General features: G+C 40.6%; 1 protein-coding gene across 5 annotated transcripts in view; it reads right to left on the bottom strand.

The window, feature by feature from the left end:
- The window catches only part of fn1a (fibronectin 1a), a 33,156-nt gene that overhangs the window by 14,802 nt on the left and 5,196 nt on the right, over positions 1–13,158 (bottom strand). For 3 of the 5 annotated variants that reach the window (XM_031281783.2, XM_031281780.2, XM_031281781.2), the window contains exons 10-20: positions 9,573–9,728; positions 8,978–9,106; positions 8,639–8,782; positions 4,831–4,952; positions 4,488–4,656; positions 3,917–4,102; positions 3,542–3,670; positions 3,237–3,326; positions 2,925–3,119; positions 668–946; positions 111–374 (exon numbers count right to left, since the gene is read on the bottom strand). In XM_031281783.2, the coding sequence (XP_031137643.1) occupies positions 111–374; positions 668–946; positions 2,925–3,119; positions 3,237–3,326; positions 3,542–3,670; positions 3,917–4,102; positions 4,488–4,656; positions 4,831–4,952; positions 8,639–8,782; positions 8,978–9,106; positions 9,573–9,728 (1,863 nt within the window). The remainder of the gene's footprint in view (positions 1–110; positions 375–667; positions 947–2,924; positions 3,120–3,236; positions 3,327–3,541; positions 3,671–3,916; positions 4,103–4,487; positions 4,657–4,830; positions 4,953–8,638; positions 8,783–8,977; positions 9,107–9,572; positions 9,729–13,158) is intronic. The other 2 variants (XM_031281782.2, XM_036003892.1) reach the window with 2 other exon arrangements.

Here is a 13,158-nt window from a genome sequence, read left to right as displayed (position 1 = left end):
CACCCTCACTTTGTAAAACAAATCCTAATCTAGGCAAACACATGCAGCCTTTGAGCATATGCACAGTGACCACACTGCTTTAAACTCGTTCATATGCTTCAGACACTCACTAGTGGTAAATACAGCGGTCTCTCCTTCACTGAGTGTGTTATCTTGCTCGGCATGTAGCGTAGCGGTGTACTCAGTATCAGGCTTCAGGTTGAGGAGGGTGTACTGAGTAAGGCGGGCAGGCAGGCGCAGCTGCTTGGGGTTAGAGCCCTCAATGGAGAGGAGGAGACGGTAGCCAGTGATTTTGGCACGAGGGGCAAACCACAATATCACAGCACTGTCCTCCGTGACGTTGGTGAAATGGATATCTGTGGGAGCATCAGGCTCTAAAAAGAGACATCAATAAAAAAAACACAGTTAGATGTGGACAGTTTGATTTAGAAAAAAAATAAAAATAGAGGACCATACCAGAGGTTTCACATGTTTTAGCTCATTATGTAAAAATCACATACATAGTATACATTACAGACAATCATTCTTCAGAGCACACCACTTTCTTTCTTTTTCTCTTATCCTGTTTCTGTGCTGTTTTGCTGCACCTTTTTAATATTTATCTCTAGTTGAGACTTGATATTTTGTGTCATTACCCTAAAGACATGAGGGCACCTGTCGTACTTACTAGTGATTTGCTCCCCAATAAGTGGTAAACTTTCCTCTCCATTGTGAATGGTGTAGACGTGGAAGCGGTACAGTGTTCCAGGCTGTAGGTGTGACACTTCAATGTAGGAGTTTTGACTGACAGGCAGGGTCATCTCCCTCTGCAGGGAACCAGACTCATCAACAGGGACGGCGGTGACCCGGTAACCTGAGACGCCGCTGGCTGGGCCGGACCAGGTCAGAACGATTTTTTTATCGGACACCTCGAAGAACTGCAGGTCTGTAGGAGAAGTAACTTCTTCTGTTGACAGGAGAAAAACAACTTAACATTAAAATTTGAATCCTTTAATATAATAAAGTCATCATATAGTGTTTAAGTCCCTTATGTAACAGAAAAGTTGATGCCTCCTACCAATTCAATAAAATGGAGAACTCATTTGAAATATTATCTGCTAAACAAGGTAAGGTATGTGGAAATTCTATTCAATTTAATTCTATGACATCATGGCTCTTTGATACGTCATTCAATGCATTTGCTTTTATGTTGCAGATCATCAAAGCCCCACGCAGGTTTATATATACATAATCATATTAGGTGTATAACACAAGGGAGTGACGCAAGCACGGCAACGGTCTTCATAGCGTCGTCACTTGACTTTAGCGCCACATACAACAACAAACCAAATCCCTCCGGTCGGAAAGGGACTATAGTGTACATCTACAGAGGGGGATTCACTTGTCTGTCCGAAGATGGCAGTACACACTCTTGTATCTTTATTCTATCAGTCTTTACACACGCACACACACTTTTCCAGCATCTGCTCAACAGCATGTTAGACCTGGCAGATTGAAAAGTTTTACATAACTCCAGTCAGAAAAGGAGTGCAACAGCTGTGAACTCAATGACTTCACTTTCCATTGGAAAACTCTTCACTCCTAGTATTAAGAATTGGAAACTTCTACATTAGAACTGTGACTAGGCCACAGGATGACTTGCAGGTTGATTCTGGAGGGTGCCCCTATGACAAGAGTAATAAGTGAAATTAATTCATACATATAGCAGAGCGTGGCGGGGGCGGGGAGGGGCACAAGCTCAAATGATGATACACCTAATAGGCAGATTTTTGCTCACAGCACACCAACTGGTGCTAACATCAGCAGAGGACTAAATGTCCCATAGCGTTTTACTCTCTACATCTTTGGTCCAATCATTACATAGTATCTGGAGGGATTGTGGGTACTTTCAAAGTGCCAGAAATAGTCTCCCAATAGGTGTTCGACTATATCCACTTCCGGGATTGCTCCAGTGCCGCAGGAAATTCCGCCAGATGCACATATTTTCCGTTTCCTTCCTCTTTCTTTGTGTTGGAATTTTAAATCCGGTGGATTTATGAGGACTATTGTTGACTGCTCCTCAGATCTCTGCAGGGTAAATCCAGACAGCTAGCTAGACTATCTGTCCAATCGGAGTTTTCTCTAGCATGACTATTTTGCAGCGGCTCTGTGCCGAGTTTAACGCCGCCCATGACGATTGTGATTGGTTTAAAGAAATGCCATTAAACCAGAGCATGTTTTCCTCCCATCCCCGAATGCTACGTGGAGTAGCCAGACCCTCCAAGGGCGCTTTGTAGGAGGGTCTGGCAAAGCGAGACTAGGGGTACATAAGATTTTTTAAATGTTTATTTTTAAAAATCTGTCGTTTATCATTCTTAAAATATTAATACACAATAATAAGGAATTCATTTAGTGATTCTAAACATTTTAAATGCATTTCAGTGTTTTTCAGTTACAATATTGTTGTTTAGTAAAGCAGACATTGATGGTGCAGCGCTGTGATGTGTTTCTTTATATAGCTAGTTTTTTAGTATTCATAATGAAAATGTGTTGTGCAAATGGTACTTGGATGAAAAAATATTTCAAACAGGATACATTGTTGAACAAAGTTTGACAACCACTGCCTTTGAGAACCACTGCCTTAAGCAACGAAAACCTGAATATACACATATGGAAGAAAATGTGGACTTTACATAAAAAATAAAGACCCAAATATTAAGGATAGCTTTTTCAGGAATCCATCCAACTAGTCTTAACTTTGCCCGACACTCTCTTTCTCTCTCTCTCTCTCTCTCTCTCTCTCTCTGTCTCAATCCCTCTCTATTTCTCACACACATAAACACACACAGAGAAAAAGCAACCTTACTCAGGCTTACTGAGTTCAACCTTTCCAAATAACAATTGTGTCTTGTGTGTTTTTTTTTTTACACATCTCAGTCTTTTACCTGGCTGTGGATCTCCAGCGGTGTGGACCTGCACAAAGATAGGCTCACTCTCCAGGCTGTCCTCCACAGAGTAGATACTGATGTTGTACAACTTCCCAGGTAGAAGGTCACTCAGAGTCACAGATGTTGCCGTGTCAGGGAGAGTCAGCTCTGTGCTTTCACCTTCTAGTGATGGCGTGTAGACAACACGATAGCCTGCATGGAGGAAGAGACCATACAGATCATTGTGCATTCGGGACTGTCAAAGATGAATAGGCAGGGGTTCAAATTAGCAACAGAATGGTGAGAGATGTTGGCTGTGACATAGCATACCAGTGATGGGAGCCAGAGGTTTTTCCCAGCTGATCACCATGGAAGTTTCTCCCACGTCCTCCACTTCATGCTCAACGGGAGCATCAGGGGCTATGGAACAAATGGGGTTTAGGTGTGAGAAGGAAAATTACAACCACTGCTTTTTTTACTGGATCACTTAATGTATAGTCCTTGGCACATGTTCATTAGGCAGCTTGCAGGTCTGGGATTCAGAACAACATTTCAGTCTAGCAGCTGCAATGTCTTTGAGAATGGTAAGAACATAGAAGAAAAGATAGCAATATAAAATGTATGCGCCTACTGACCAGTGGTTTGTGAAGTAGTAAGAATTAGGTTGTTCTCTCCGCTATCTGTAATCTCATAGACGTTAACAGTGTACCTCCTCCCAGGTAGAAGGTCATTAATGTTCACTGAGGTAGCTGTGTGGGGCAGGTCTGATAGAAGAAAAAAAAAAACGATTGTATTAATACATTTGTTTTTATACATAGAAATATTTTGAAGCCGCTATATAAAAATTTTTTTTTCTCTGACAGATAAAGAGTACTGTCTTGGTAAAAATTTCTTTCATTTTGAAATCAGGCCAAAATACAAATCACAATATGTTTGCCGCCATCCGTACAAAACCCAACAGTATTTTTGTGTATGTTTTCATGTTTTTATATGTGTATATATGCACTTACCTAGCACCAGTGGTTGTCCAGATGCCTGTCCCTGCTCACTGAGCTCATACTCTATTCTAAAACCAGAAACTGTGTCAGAGGCGGAAACCCAGGAGATGACAAAGCTGCTGGAGGTAATTTCGGTCACAGACTCTGAGATGTCAACCATAGGCGGAGTTTGGGTGGTCTCGCCTTGTGATGGCACCACTACAGGAGAAACAGACAAAGACAGAGATGGAAAATAAGTGAGTTGGCTACTTGCTGCCTCTGAGATCAGAACTGGCAAAAGGACAATCTGGGATAAATGTTTTTAAATCTCAGTGAGGAGTTCTTGGTTCTTGTTTTTTTTAAGAGCACAAAATATTGCCATTTCATGATGTTGCAAGCACATTTCCAGAGCCCTGTCTTCAATATCATCTTTCATATTTACTTTGCAAACCAGTGCACATTAAGCAGTGATATGCACAAAAACATACCCATGCCTAAACCAGCTTGCATGGAAAAAGTAGCCCCATTAACTGTCAATACTGTTGGTTAATCAGCGATGCAGCAACTAAGCCAGTACAGAGATCTGTCAACTCCCTCAACTCACATGTTCCATAATTGGTAGTGAAGTCAAAGCGTGTGACCTCTCGGCGCCCAAACCGCAACACGCTGATTAGCTGACCCTCGTAGGTGATGCCCGGCTTCAGACCAGAGATGGTGTAGGAGTTCAGATGGCCAGGGATCATCACCTCTCTCCATGGGCTGTGAGTGTTTTTCTGTAAAATGTGATGAAGGATGTTTTTTTTTAAGTATTTTAAAGCTTAACGTGCAGAACAGGAGTTGACTGATAGATATGTCAATAGAGGCTGCGTCAGCATCAGATCCTGTGGAGAGATGCAAGACAAGGCATCATTTCTTTGTTAACTGTAAAGCTCAATCAAGAAACTCACCACTCTCCATTTGAGGACGTACTGGGTGATGTGAGCAGACTGTGGGGCATTCCACTGAATAGGGTGGGAGTTGGGTTGGTTTCCAGATTCAGTTATGATCACCTGAACAGGACGATTACCACCTGAGAGAGAGAGCGAGAGAGAGAGCGAGAGAGAGAGAGAGAGAGCGAGAGCGAGAGAGAGCGAGAGAGAACAGAGAGAGAAAGAGAACAGAGAGAGAGAGAGAGAGAGAGAGAGAGAACAGAGAGGTAAGCAGTTATTCAGAACAGACTAGGAGCTTCGCTGTCTACTGTAAAGATATTATCATAATGTGATATATTGAGAACAACTTAGTTAGATCTTAACGTTGGGAGGCAAACATGGCGAGATACTGGCTCTTTTACAATCTGAGAAATTTCAGAAACTTGCAGTTTTACATAAGCCAATTTAACAGTACGTGAGTATTAGTGAGTGTGCAGCAGCATATTGCTGAACAGAACACAGAAAGAGTGAGGGAAAACTAGCACGTCCCTGTGAGATTCCAGCCCAGATTTCAACAGCTGGGGAGTGGGAAGAAGCCCTTTACCCTCCTTTCTCTTCTCTTTAACCTTCTCTATTTCATCATGTTTCTAACCTTCACTATTCTCTTGCTGTGGACATGTTTAATTAAAAGAGCAGCATTTAGAGGACAGCTTACAAACAACAAGTGGAATTATAGTGGACTAATTTCACAGGGAGACTGGTCCCTGTGTTAATGTTCTTTATTCCCTCATACTTTTCTTTGACAGACTGTTCTTTAATCTTTTATCTCTAAACTCAGGCTTTCTCCACTTTTGACATTACTGCAAACAGCAAACATCAGAAAACTCAATAGTGTATAAGCTGAACAATTCAGCAATCTTTATCATAAGGGCTTTGTCATTGGCTTGTACAGCCTCATGTGATTGACATAATTAGGTTTGATAAAACACTTGCAGAAGCATCACAGAACGGTATATGACAAAGCTCTTTAAACGACATGCATCCGGTAAAAAAAAGGTATGCTGAAACAACAAAAAGTTGCCTCGTTGAAAACGATACAGCCAAGCTGATAACACAAAATCATGGAAGTTATTGTGCTGTATAAGCCCATTTCAGTCCTAGAAAAGTGGATTTCAATGCCTGGAAAACCTTGTGGTGGCGAGTTTTGTAGTTGACAGGAGCTCAAACATGTAACATGTGTATTGTGTCATTACTACATCTGACAGAACTCTGGCGCTTCTTCATTGCGAAAAGTTGCACTCCCGGCTAAAGTTTGTCAAGTTACCAGACAATGGACGGGACACACAAGTTATATATATATATATATATATATATATATATATATATATATATATATATATATATATATATATATATATATATATATATATATATATATATATATATATATATATATATATATATATATATAGAAAAGGCTTAGCAGAGAAAGAAAAATGATATCGGCAAAAGCTCAAAATTGAAGTTTCTTTACTGGTTTCGGGAATGAACAAAATGGCATAGAGTCATCTTTAATGTAAACAGAAGTCATGTGGCAAGCAGACTCCTGACATAAGCTGTGCTGATAAAAAACTGGTAGCTTCTATAAAGAACTGAGGTTTTCTAACCACTTTTCCAAATAGCAGACCTGTAATCAAAGTTTCTGAGCAAGTGGCTCGGTTAACCAGGAGTTGCTAGCAGATAGACAAACCTCAAAAACAATCTGGGACCAATTACTGCCTATTACAGACCCACAGGCCACTTGCGAGGGTAAGGGTTACATCGAATCACATGTGGGATGCAAATGAAAACGGATGCACACTTGCAGTGGATGAACTGCATGCACACAGACACACACACACACACACACACACACACACAATCTCCTAGCATTACATACACACATCTGTGTAACTTACAAGCACACGCATACATGCACACATCCCCCTTTACTTTGCACACACAGACACAACATTGATTCTTGATACAGACAGATTCACCGCAAGATTGTGATAAGGACCACAGTAAAAGGAAGTAATGCTGAGAGTCATCCTAACAATAAGAAATGCCCCAAAAGATTAAAGAGTAAATTACACTCCAGACAAGGCAAGATAAACGCAGACGGCAGAAAAGAAAACAACATTTTTTTTTTTTCTTCTCAAAGATCTTATCAATGTAGTGCTAAATCTGAGACTTATCAAAACCCCCTTAAAAAAATCCTTAATTTGGGTTTTCCATTTTTACCTTTTATGGTGTTTTACCCAGCCAACTGACTTGGAGTCTGGCTTTGCCTCTTGCTGCCCTTAAATCTTTGCATGCTGTATTTTGTATGCCTCGCCAAACACACACACACACACACACACACACACAGAGCAAGTTCACAGCTGGTTGCTATTATAGCCACTTACGGAGGAATAGTGCCCTGCATTTTCTATCTCCCGTCAACCTGCTTCCCACACACAGCAAACAAGTACTAGTTCAAATGTTCCTTTACGTAAGATTTGTCAAACTTTAAGTTCTGTTTCCATTAGCATAGCTTCACAGCCTCATTGATACTGTAAATGTGCATCATTATTTTACAAATAATAAGAGGAAATGGGTAAGGAATGGGAACATAATTGCATGTTGTTTTATTGGGGGATGCCAGTCAAGAAGCTGAAGAATGTGGTCAGTTGTAATGACAAAGGGGGCAGAACACTAACAAGTCAACAACATAGTGTGAAGAAGGGACACAGACCTATGTAGGAGAGAACTTAAAGTCAAGACAAAACTGTGAGAAATCCTTTTCTAAAGATTGGGGTGCAGTGATGCTGTCTAGCCAACCTTGGTTTCAAGTCGGCAGGAATGAGGTAACTTAAACATCAAGCCTGCATAATGTTGTGTAATGAAGCATGACTTTATTCTAAATGATACTGGCTAAGACATGATGTTTAATTTAAAGTGCTTTCTAAAAACCACAAAATTGAAAACTGTTGTTTAACAGGCTTTAAAAGGTGTGTGCATGTGGTAGGTGTGTGTGTGTGTGTGTGTGTGTGTGTGTGTGTGTGTGGGTGTATACACACACGTGCACTGTGGTTTTTCGTACAGCTGTGGCAACAGCACAGGGGATGTACCACATGCTAGCAAGAACAAAGGCTCAGAGTAGGGGGTGTATCTGTAAAACAGGAAATCACACCCCCTATCATTTCTGTCTGTTTTACATCAAAGTCAAGGGCCTCATTTTCGAGGTGACTTAAACAAATAGGTTTCACTGCAGGAGTTGGAGTGCAATTTGTAAAGTTAGCTTACTTTACCATCACTATTACTGAACACATCCTTACTGAGGATTAAATATCTATTTTACAGCTATTGTGAACATTTTGCCCATTCTTTATCATGTACAATGCCAGAATTTATATAGCCATCCACCTGGCTTTCCTATTAAAAGACCCAAAGCTGAAACAACTTACTACCACTAAAATTAAATGGTGAGAGGTGACACCTAACTCTGAAACAGCAGTCAACATAATAAAATAGTACAAGAGACTGAAACAGGACCAGGAGTCAAAGTGACAAGATCGGGACAGGACTTTTTTTCTGAAAAAGTTGACTAGGTGGAAAAAGTTATAATTAGTCATTATAATAAGGATAACACACTAATGTTTCTGAGTGGGAAACTCAACATGTTAGTTGATTTGCAACATTTCCCAGCAAAGCCTTTTACACTCTAATGTACAAGGCATAGTTTCAATAGCAAAATCTCTTGAGGGCTTGACAATTTCCTTACATTATATACACTACATTGCTGAATGTATGTTTAGCATCTTACCAGGGTAGGACTGCTGGGGCTCGCAGCTGAGCTCTCCAATGCCGTTGCCATAGCAATAGCACTTGTACATGATTCCATGGATGACTTTATCCCAAGAGTCTCCGATCTTATAGAAGGCCCTCGTCTCCGGCTCCTGGCACTGATCTGAGGGCAGCGACACATAAAACCAGGTAATGCAACAGGGACCACTGGAGCTGGCACTAATGCTTCTCCGCTCAAATATGCGACGCAGACGAAAACCAGTTCCATTTGGAAAAATACATCACATTAATGTTTGCATGTCGTTGAGAGTTATGAAACATAGACAAAATGGTGCAGCCTGTAAGATGGTAAACTCACCAATGGCATCACACTTCCAGCGACCACGCCCCTGTCCAAAGCAGCTGCAGTTCATCATATAGCCCTCCTCATGTTGTTTGGTGAAGGTTTGGTTCACCTCGTAGGTCAGACCATCTACAATACACTGGTCTGCAACAGACAAACAAACACAAATATATGAAAACACGCAATGTCATGAAGGAGGAAAATGCTAAAACTTCTTTTCTATGTACCTCACTGCAAATCTGCTCTTGTGTGCTCTTTCACTGTGTGTGTGTGTGTGTGTGTGTGTGTGTGTGTGTGTGTGTGTGTGTGTGTGTGTGTGTGTGTGTGTGTGTGTGTGTGTGTGTGTGTGTGTGTGTGTGTGTGTGATGCAGGTGCAACTAATGTGCAGGTGGCCAGTCTCACCTTTGACCTTTCACATCTTCACTCAGAGTATACTAATTGTACTCTCTAATTTTTACCCCACACACATACAGACAAAAACACTGCCACAACAGCAGCTCTCAATTATCTTTTCTTCCTCTACGTAACCTATTCTGTCTCTCGCTGTTACTATCACACACACACACACACACACACACACACACACACACACACACACACACACACACACCTTTAATCTGGGAGTAAGCAACACAACTCCATTCCCCTCTGCCATTGCCGACGCAGGTACATCGCATCATGTGTCCCAAAACATCATGCCGTTTGTCCCATTGGTCTCCCACGCGGTACATCACCCCTTCATTGGCCGTACACACTTCTTCATGGTCTAGAAAACACAGGACAAAACCAGTTACAAAAGCACATACTAATATGTTTTGATCTTCATTCAATCTGACTCCAGTTTGGACTTTTGGGCAAAAACTGGAACAAACCCATTCACAACTTTAGTTGAAAATACAAACCAAACTACACCACACTAAAGATGTATCCAAACACGTATGAACACATCGTACAAACCTTGTTAGTAACACAAGCGGTGCGTATCGGCTTCGAGATAAAAGCAGACACAAACGAAGTATGATGAATGATTCCCTTTGGAGATCACTGATTCTACCCTGCAATTACTACACACTGTCACGTTTGTAGAGGATACAACCACCACAGAATACCTGTGTCCATAGAAACGAAGAAGATCTTCCTAAATTGAAAGCCAGAAACAGCTGTCTCGTGTTCTTGTGTGTATGAATGGCTGTGTGTGTTCTCCATATGTTCTCCGGTCATTAAAAGAGTGAGTAGTGTTTAATCAGGAAAGATAGAAAGTTTGTGAATGTGGTTGGGGCAGGCAAAGACCTGTCCTGTGTGTGTGTGTGTGTGTGTGTGTGTGTGTGTGTGTGTGTGTGTGTGTGTGTGTGTGTGTGTGTGTGTGTGTGTTCTAAGTACCTCCCTGCTTTGCAAATCTCTCACTGTGTGTGTATGTGTGTGTGTGTGTGTGTGTGTGTGTGTGTGTGTGTGTGTGTGTGTGTGTGTGTGTTCTAAGTACCTCCCTGCTTTGCAAATCTCACACTGTTTGTTTGTGTGTGTGTGTGTGTGTGTGTGTGTGTGTGTGTGTGTGTGTGTGTGTGTGTGTGTGTGTGTGTGTGTGTGTGTGTGTGTGTGTGTTCTAAGTACCTGCCTGCTTTGCAAATCTCTCACACTGTGTTTGTGTGTAAAAACTAGCATTTATTGTTAAAACACAGAGTCAGTTGCAGACTAAGTGACATTTCTTAAATGATGGTGCTGTAGAGCTAGAGGAGCAGACAAAGCTGATATGCATGCATGCCCATGTGCATATCTGTTTAACTCTCCATATAGGGTAGGGACTAGGGAGGTAGAGGTGGAGATAAAGGGCAGATCTGCTGTCTTGGAACCCAGCCCGGACTTTTCCTGCCAAGCAGAATCTAGACAAGAGCCAGACCATCTGGTTCCTGGGAGTAAAGATCGTTTGGACTTGCTTTGGTGGCTATGAACCAAAGCTGTGACTTGGGACCGAAATAAAGGGGACATGGTATAGAATAGTCATGAAACTGGGCAGTGGTTTAAGATAAGTTAATTTAGCCATTTGAATGATCAGAGTATGTGCTGGTGTACTAAATGTAATCCATATGATTTTATATTGTAAGTAATCATAACAATATTTCTCTTTCATATTCAATTAAATTGTATTGTCATTGACATTGTCATGATTTAAAAGGTTTATGATAAATGTTATATGAATGCAGTTCAAGCTAATATTCCTCAAAGCCTTAGTCAATTAATAAAATCCAGGTTTTTCCAGTATGGCTTGTGTTCAAAATGATTGGAGGCCATGTCTTAGTGTGTTTTTACCCCATCTTTTCCAATTGGCTATAGCTGAAGGATGATCTGGTGCTTTTTCACAATTTAACTGTTATGTTTGTGAGTGTCACAGAGGTAGAGAGAAAACAGTGGATCTAATCATGTAAATGGTGCAGTTAGCATAATGGAGGTGGAGACCGTTGCACTGCCATCCCAAGAACACATGGCAGACACCAGATAACTTTATCCGGCATCTTCCCGGAGGACTGCCACAGGTGGAGCAGAAGGGGCTCCAGACAATTACCGTCCTTTAAACACAGACATTAACATCTCAAGTACCTTGTTTGTTTTGACAATCCCTGTGAAGTCATTAATGTCAATATCAAAGACCCCCTGGTGCTTTAATTGCTGGACTGACACTCTGACACTGGCTAAAGGGCATGAATGCTGTTTTTTTTCCTCTTACTTGACAGGGTATTGTTAACGGCAGGGTGTCGGCCCAAAGGTGGGTCCCAGGGCTGAAGAAGGCATGAAGAAATTCTGAAGAAAATTATAGCTTTTTAAAAAAAAAAATCGTAAAAATCAGTACTATCCATCATTCCATTACATTCTATTTACTTGTTAAGCACAATAACTACTATTCCATAGGCTATTTTCATGCACACGTGTCAAGTCTTTACTTCTGCACACAGCAGAACCCTTTGACTTCAGATTAGACTTAAACAAGTTTCAAATATTTGAACTTCTTAAAAAGGATCCCCCATCTGTCTTGCCACAGTGCATACAAACATACAAAAGATAAGTTCTTATGAGAGAAAAGAAATCGAGCGATCCATGTTTTTTAGAATTCAAAGACTACTTTATCTTAGATTAGTCCTATAAATATTTCCACTGTGTACTATCGACATTTTACAGTCTGCTGCCAAACAGGCTATTCCATCTTCTATCGGTTTACCTTGAAGTCTACTTTGATGTAAACAGCAGTAAGAAGGATTTCCTTTAAATTAAAGCTTCCTATTTTTTGGATATTGATATTGTGTCACTACATTTGACTGCACTCAAACCGTGCACACACTAAATTCAAGCAAAGCCCAAGATAAACCTCAGTGTTCTTCTTCAGTTATGTTTAAGATATTAGCTAGCTTGGATCCGCCTTTAAAAAAAGACATTCACAGCTATTCAAAGACATTTGTTGTGACCACTCAGTTGTGTTTTAACTGGCTAAAGCAATACCCGCCATAGTTATGTAGTTTTTAAATTAGACCATTAGGTTTATCTGGACATCAACATGCATTAGCTCTGATATCTAAATAATTCCTCTAGTTTGTCATAGTTTTACTCTTTGTTTAACGTCACGTTGGTATCATCATTACCATTTCATTATTCCTTCACAGACATGAGTGCAGTGTCAATGACCCCCTAGTGTTTCACTGGCTTCAGCCTCTTTTGTTACCCATGGAGACTTAATTGACACCGATACAACACATTTCTTACAAGGCAATGACCTCAATGTGAATTTGGCTACAGTTTAAATAAACGCTGTAAGAACTGTAAATTAGATTTTGTCTGTGCCAACAGCCCTCACTGCTTTTTAACATCACTCTGATGATAGCTTTTATGTAAATTGAATAAGGTTACACATCAAATCTTTTCATCCTCAAAGAATGGTCTTAATACAAAGGCCATGGTAACTCGTTGATTCAGACTGGGCGGAGATACATTTTATTTAAGATTGGGAGGGACATTGCAATTAGCCGTGCTAATCACGTTGGTGGCCCCCATGGCTCGCAAACTTAGTTGAAAGACAACCATTTTGAAACTGATGTGAAGAATGTAAAAAGGAGCTTTAAAAGTTCCGTTTTTTTTATGGGCATTTGAGTGACATTTTAAAATTTAGAATTTATTTAGAATAGTATTATTTTTTATTTTTTTTTTATTTTATT

Source organism: Sander lucioperca, chromosome 8, assembly GCF_008315115.2.
Source record: "Sander lucioperca isolate FBNREF2018 chromosome 8, SLUC_FBN_1.2, whole genome shotgun sequence".
In the NCBI taxonomy this organism is placed as follows: Eukaryota; Metazoa; Chordata; class Actinopteri; order Perciformes; family Percidae; genus Sander; species Sander lucioperca.
This window is presented reverse-complemented; position numbering and strand designations above follow the sequence as displayed.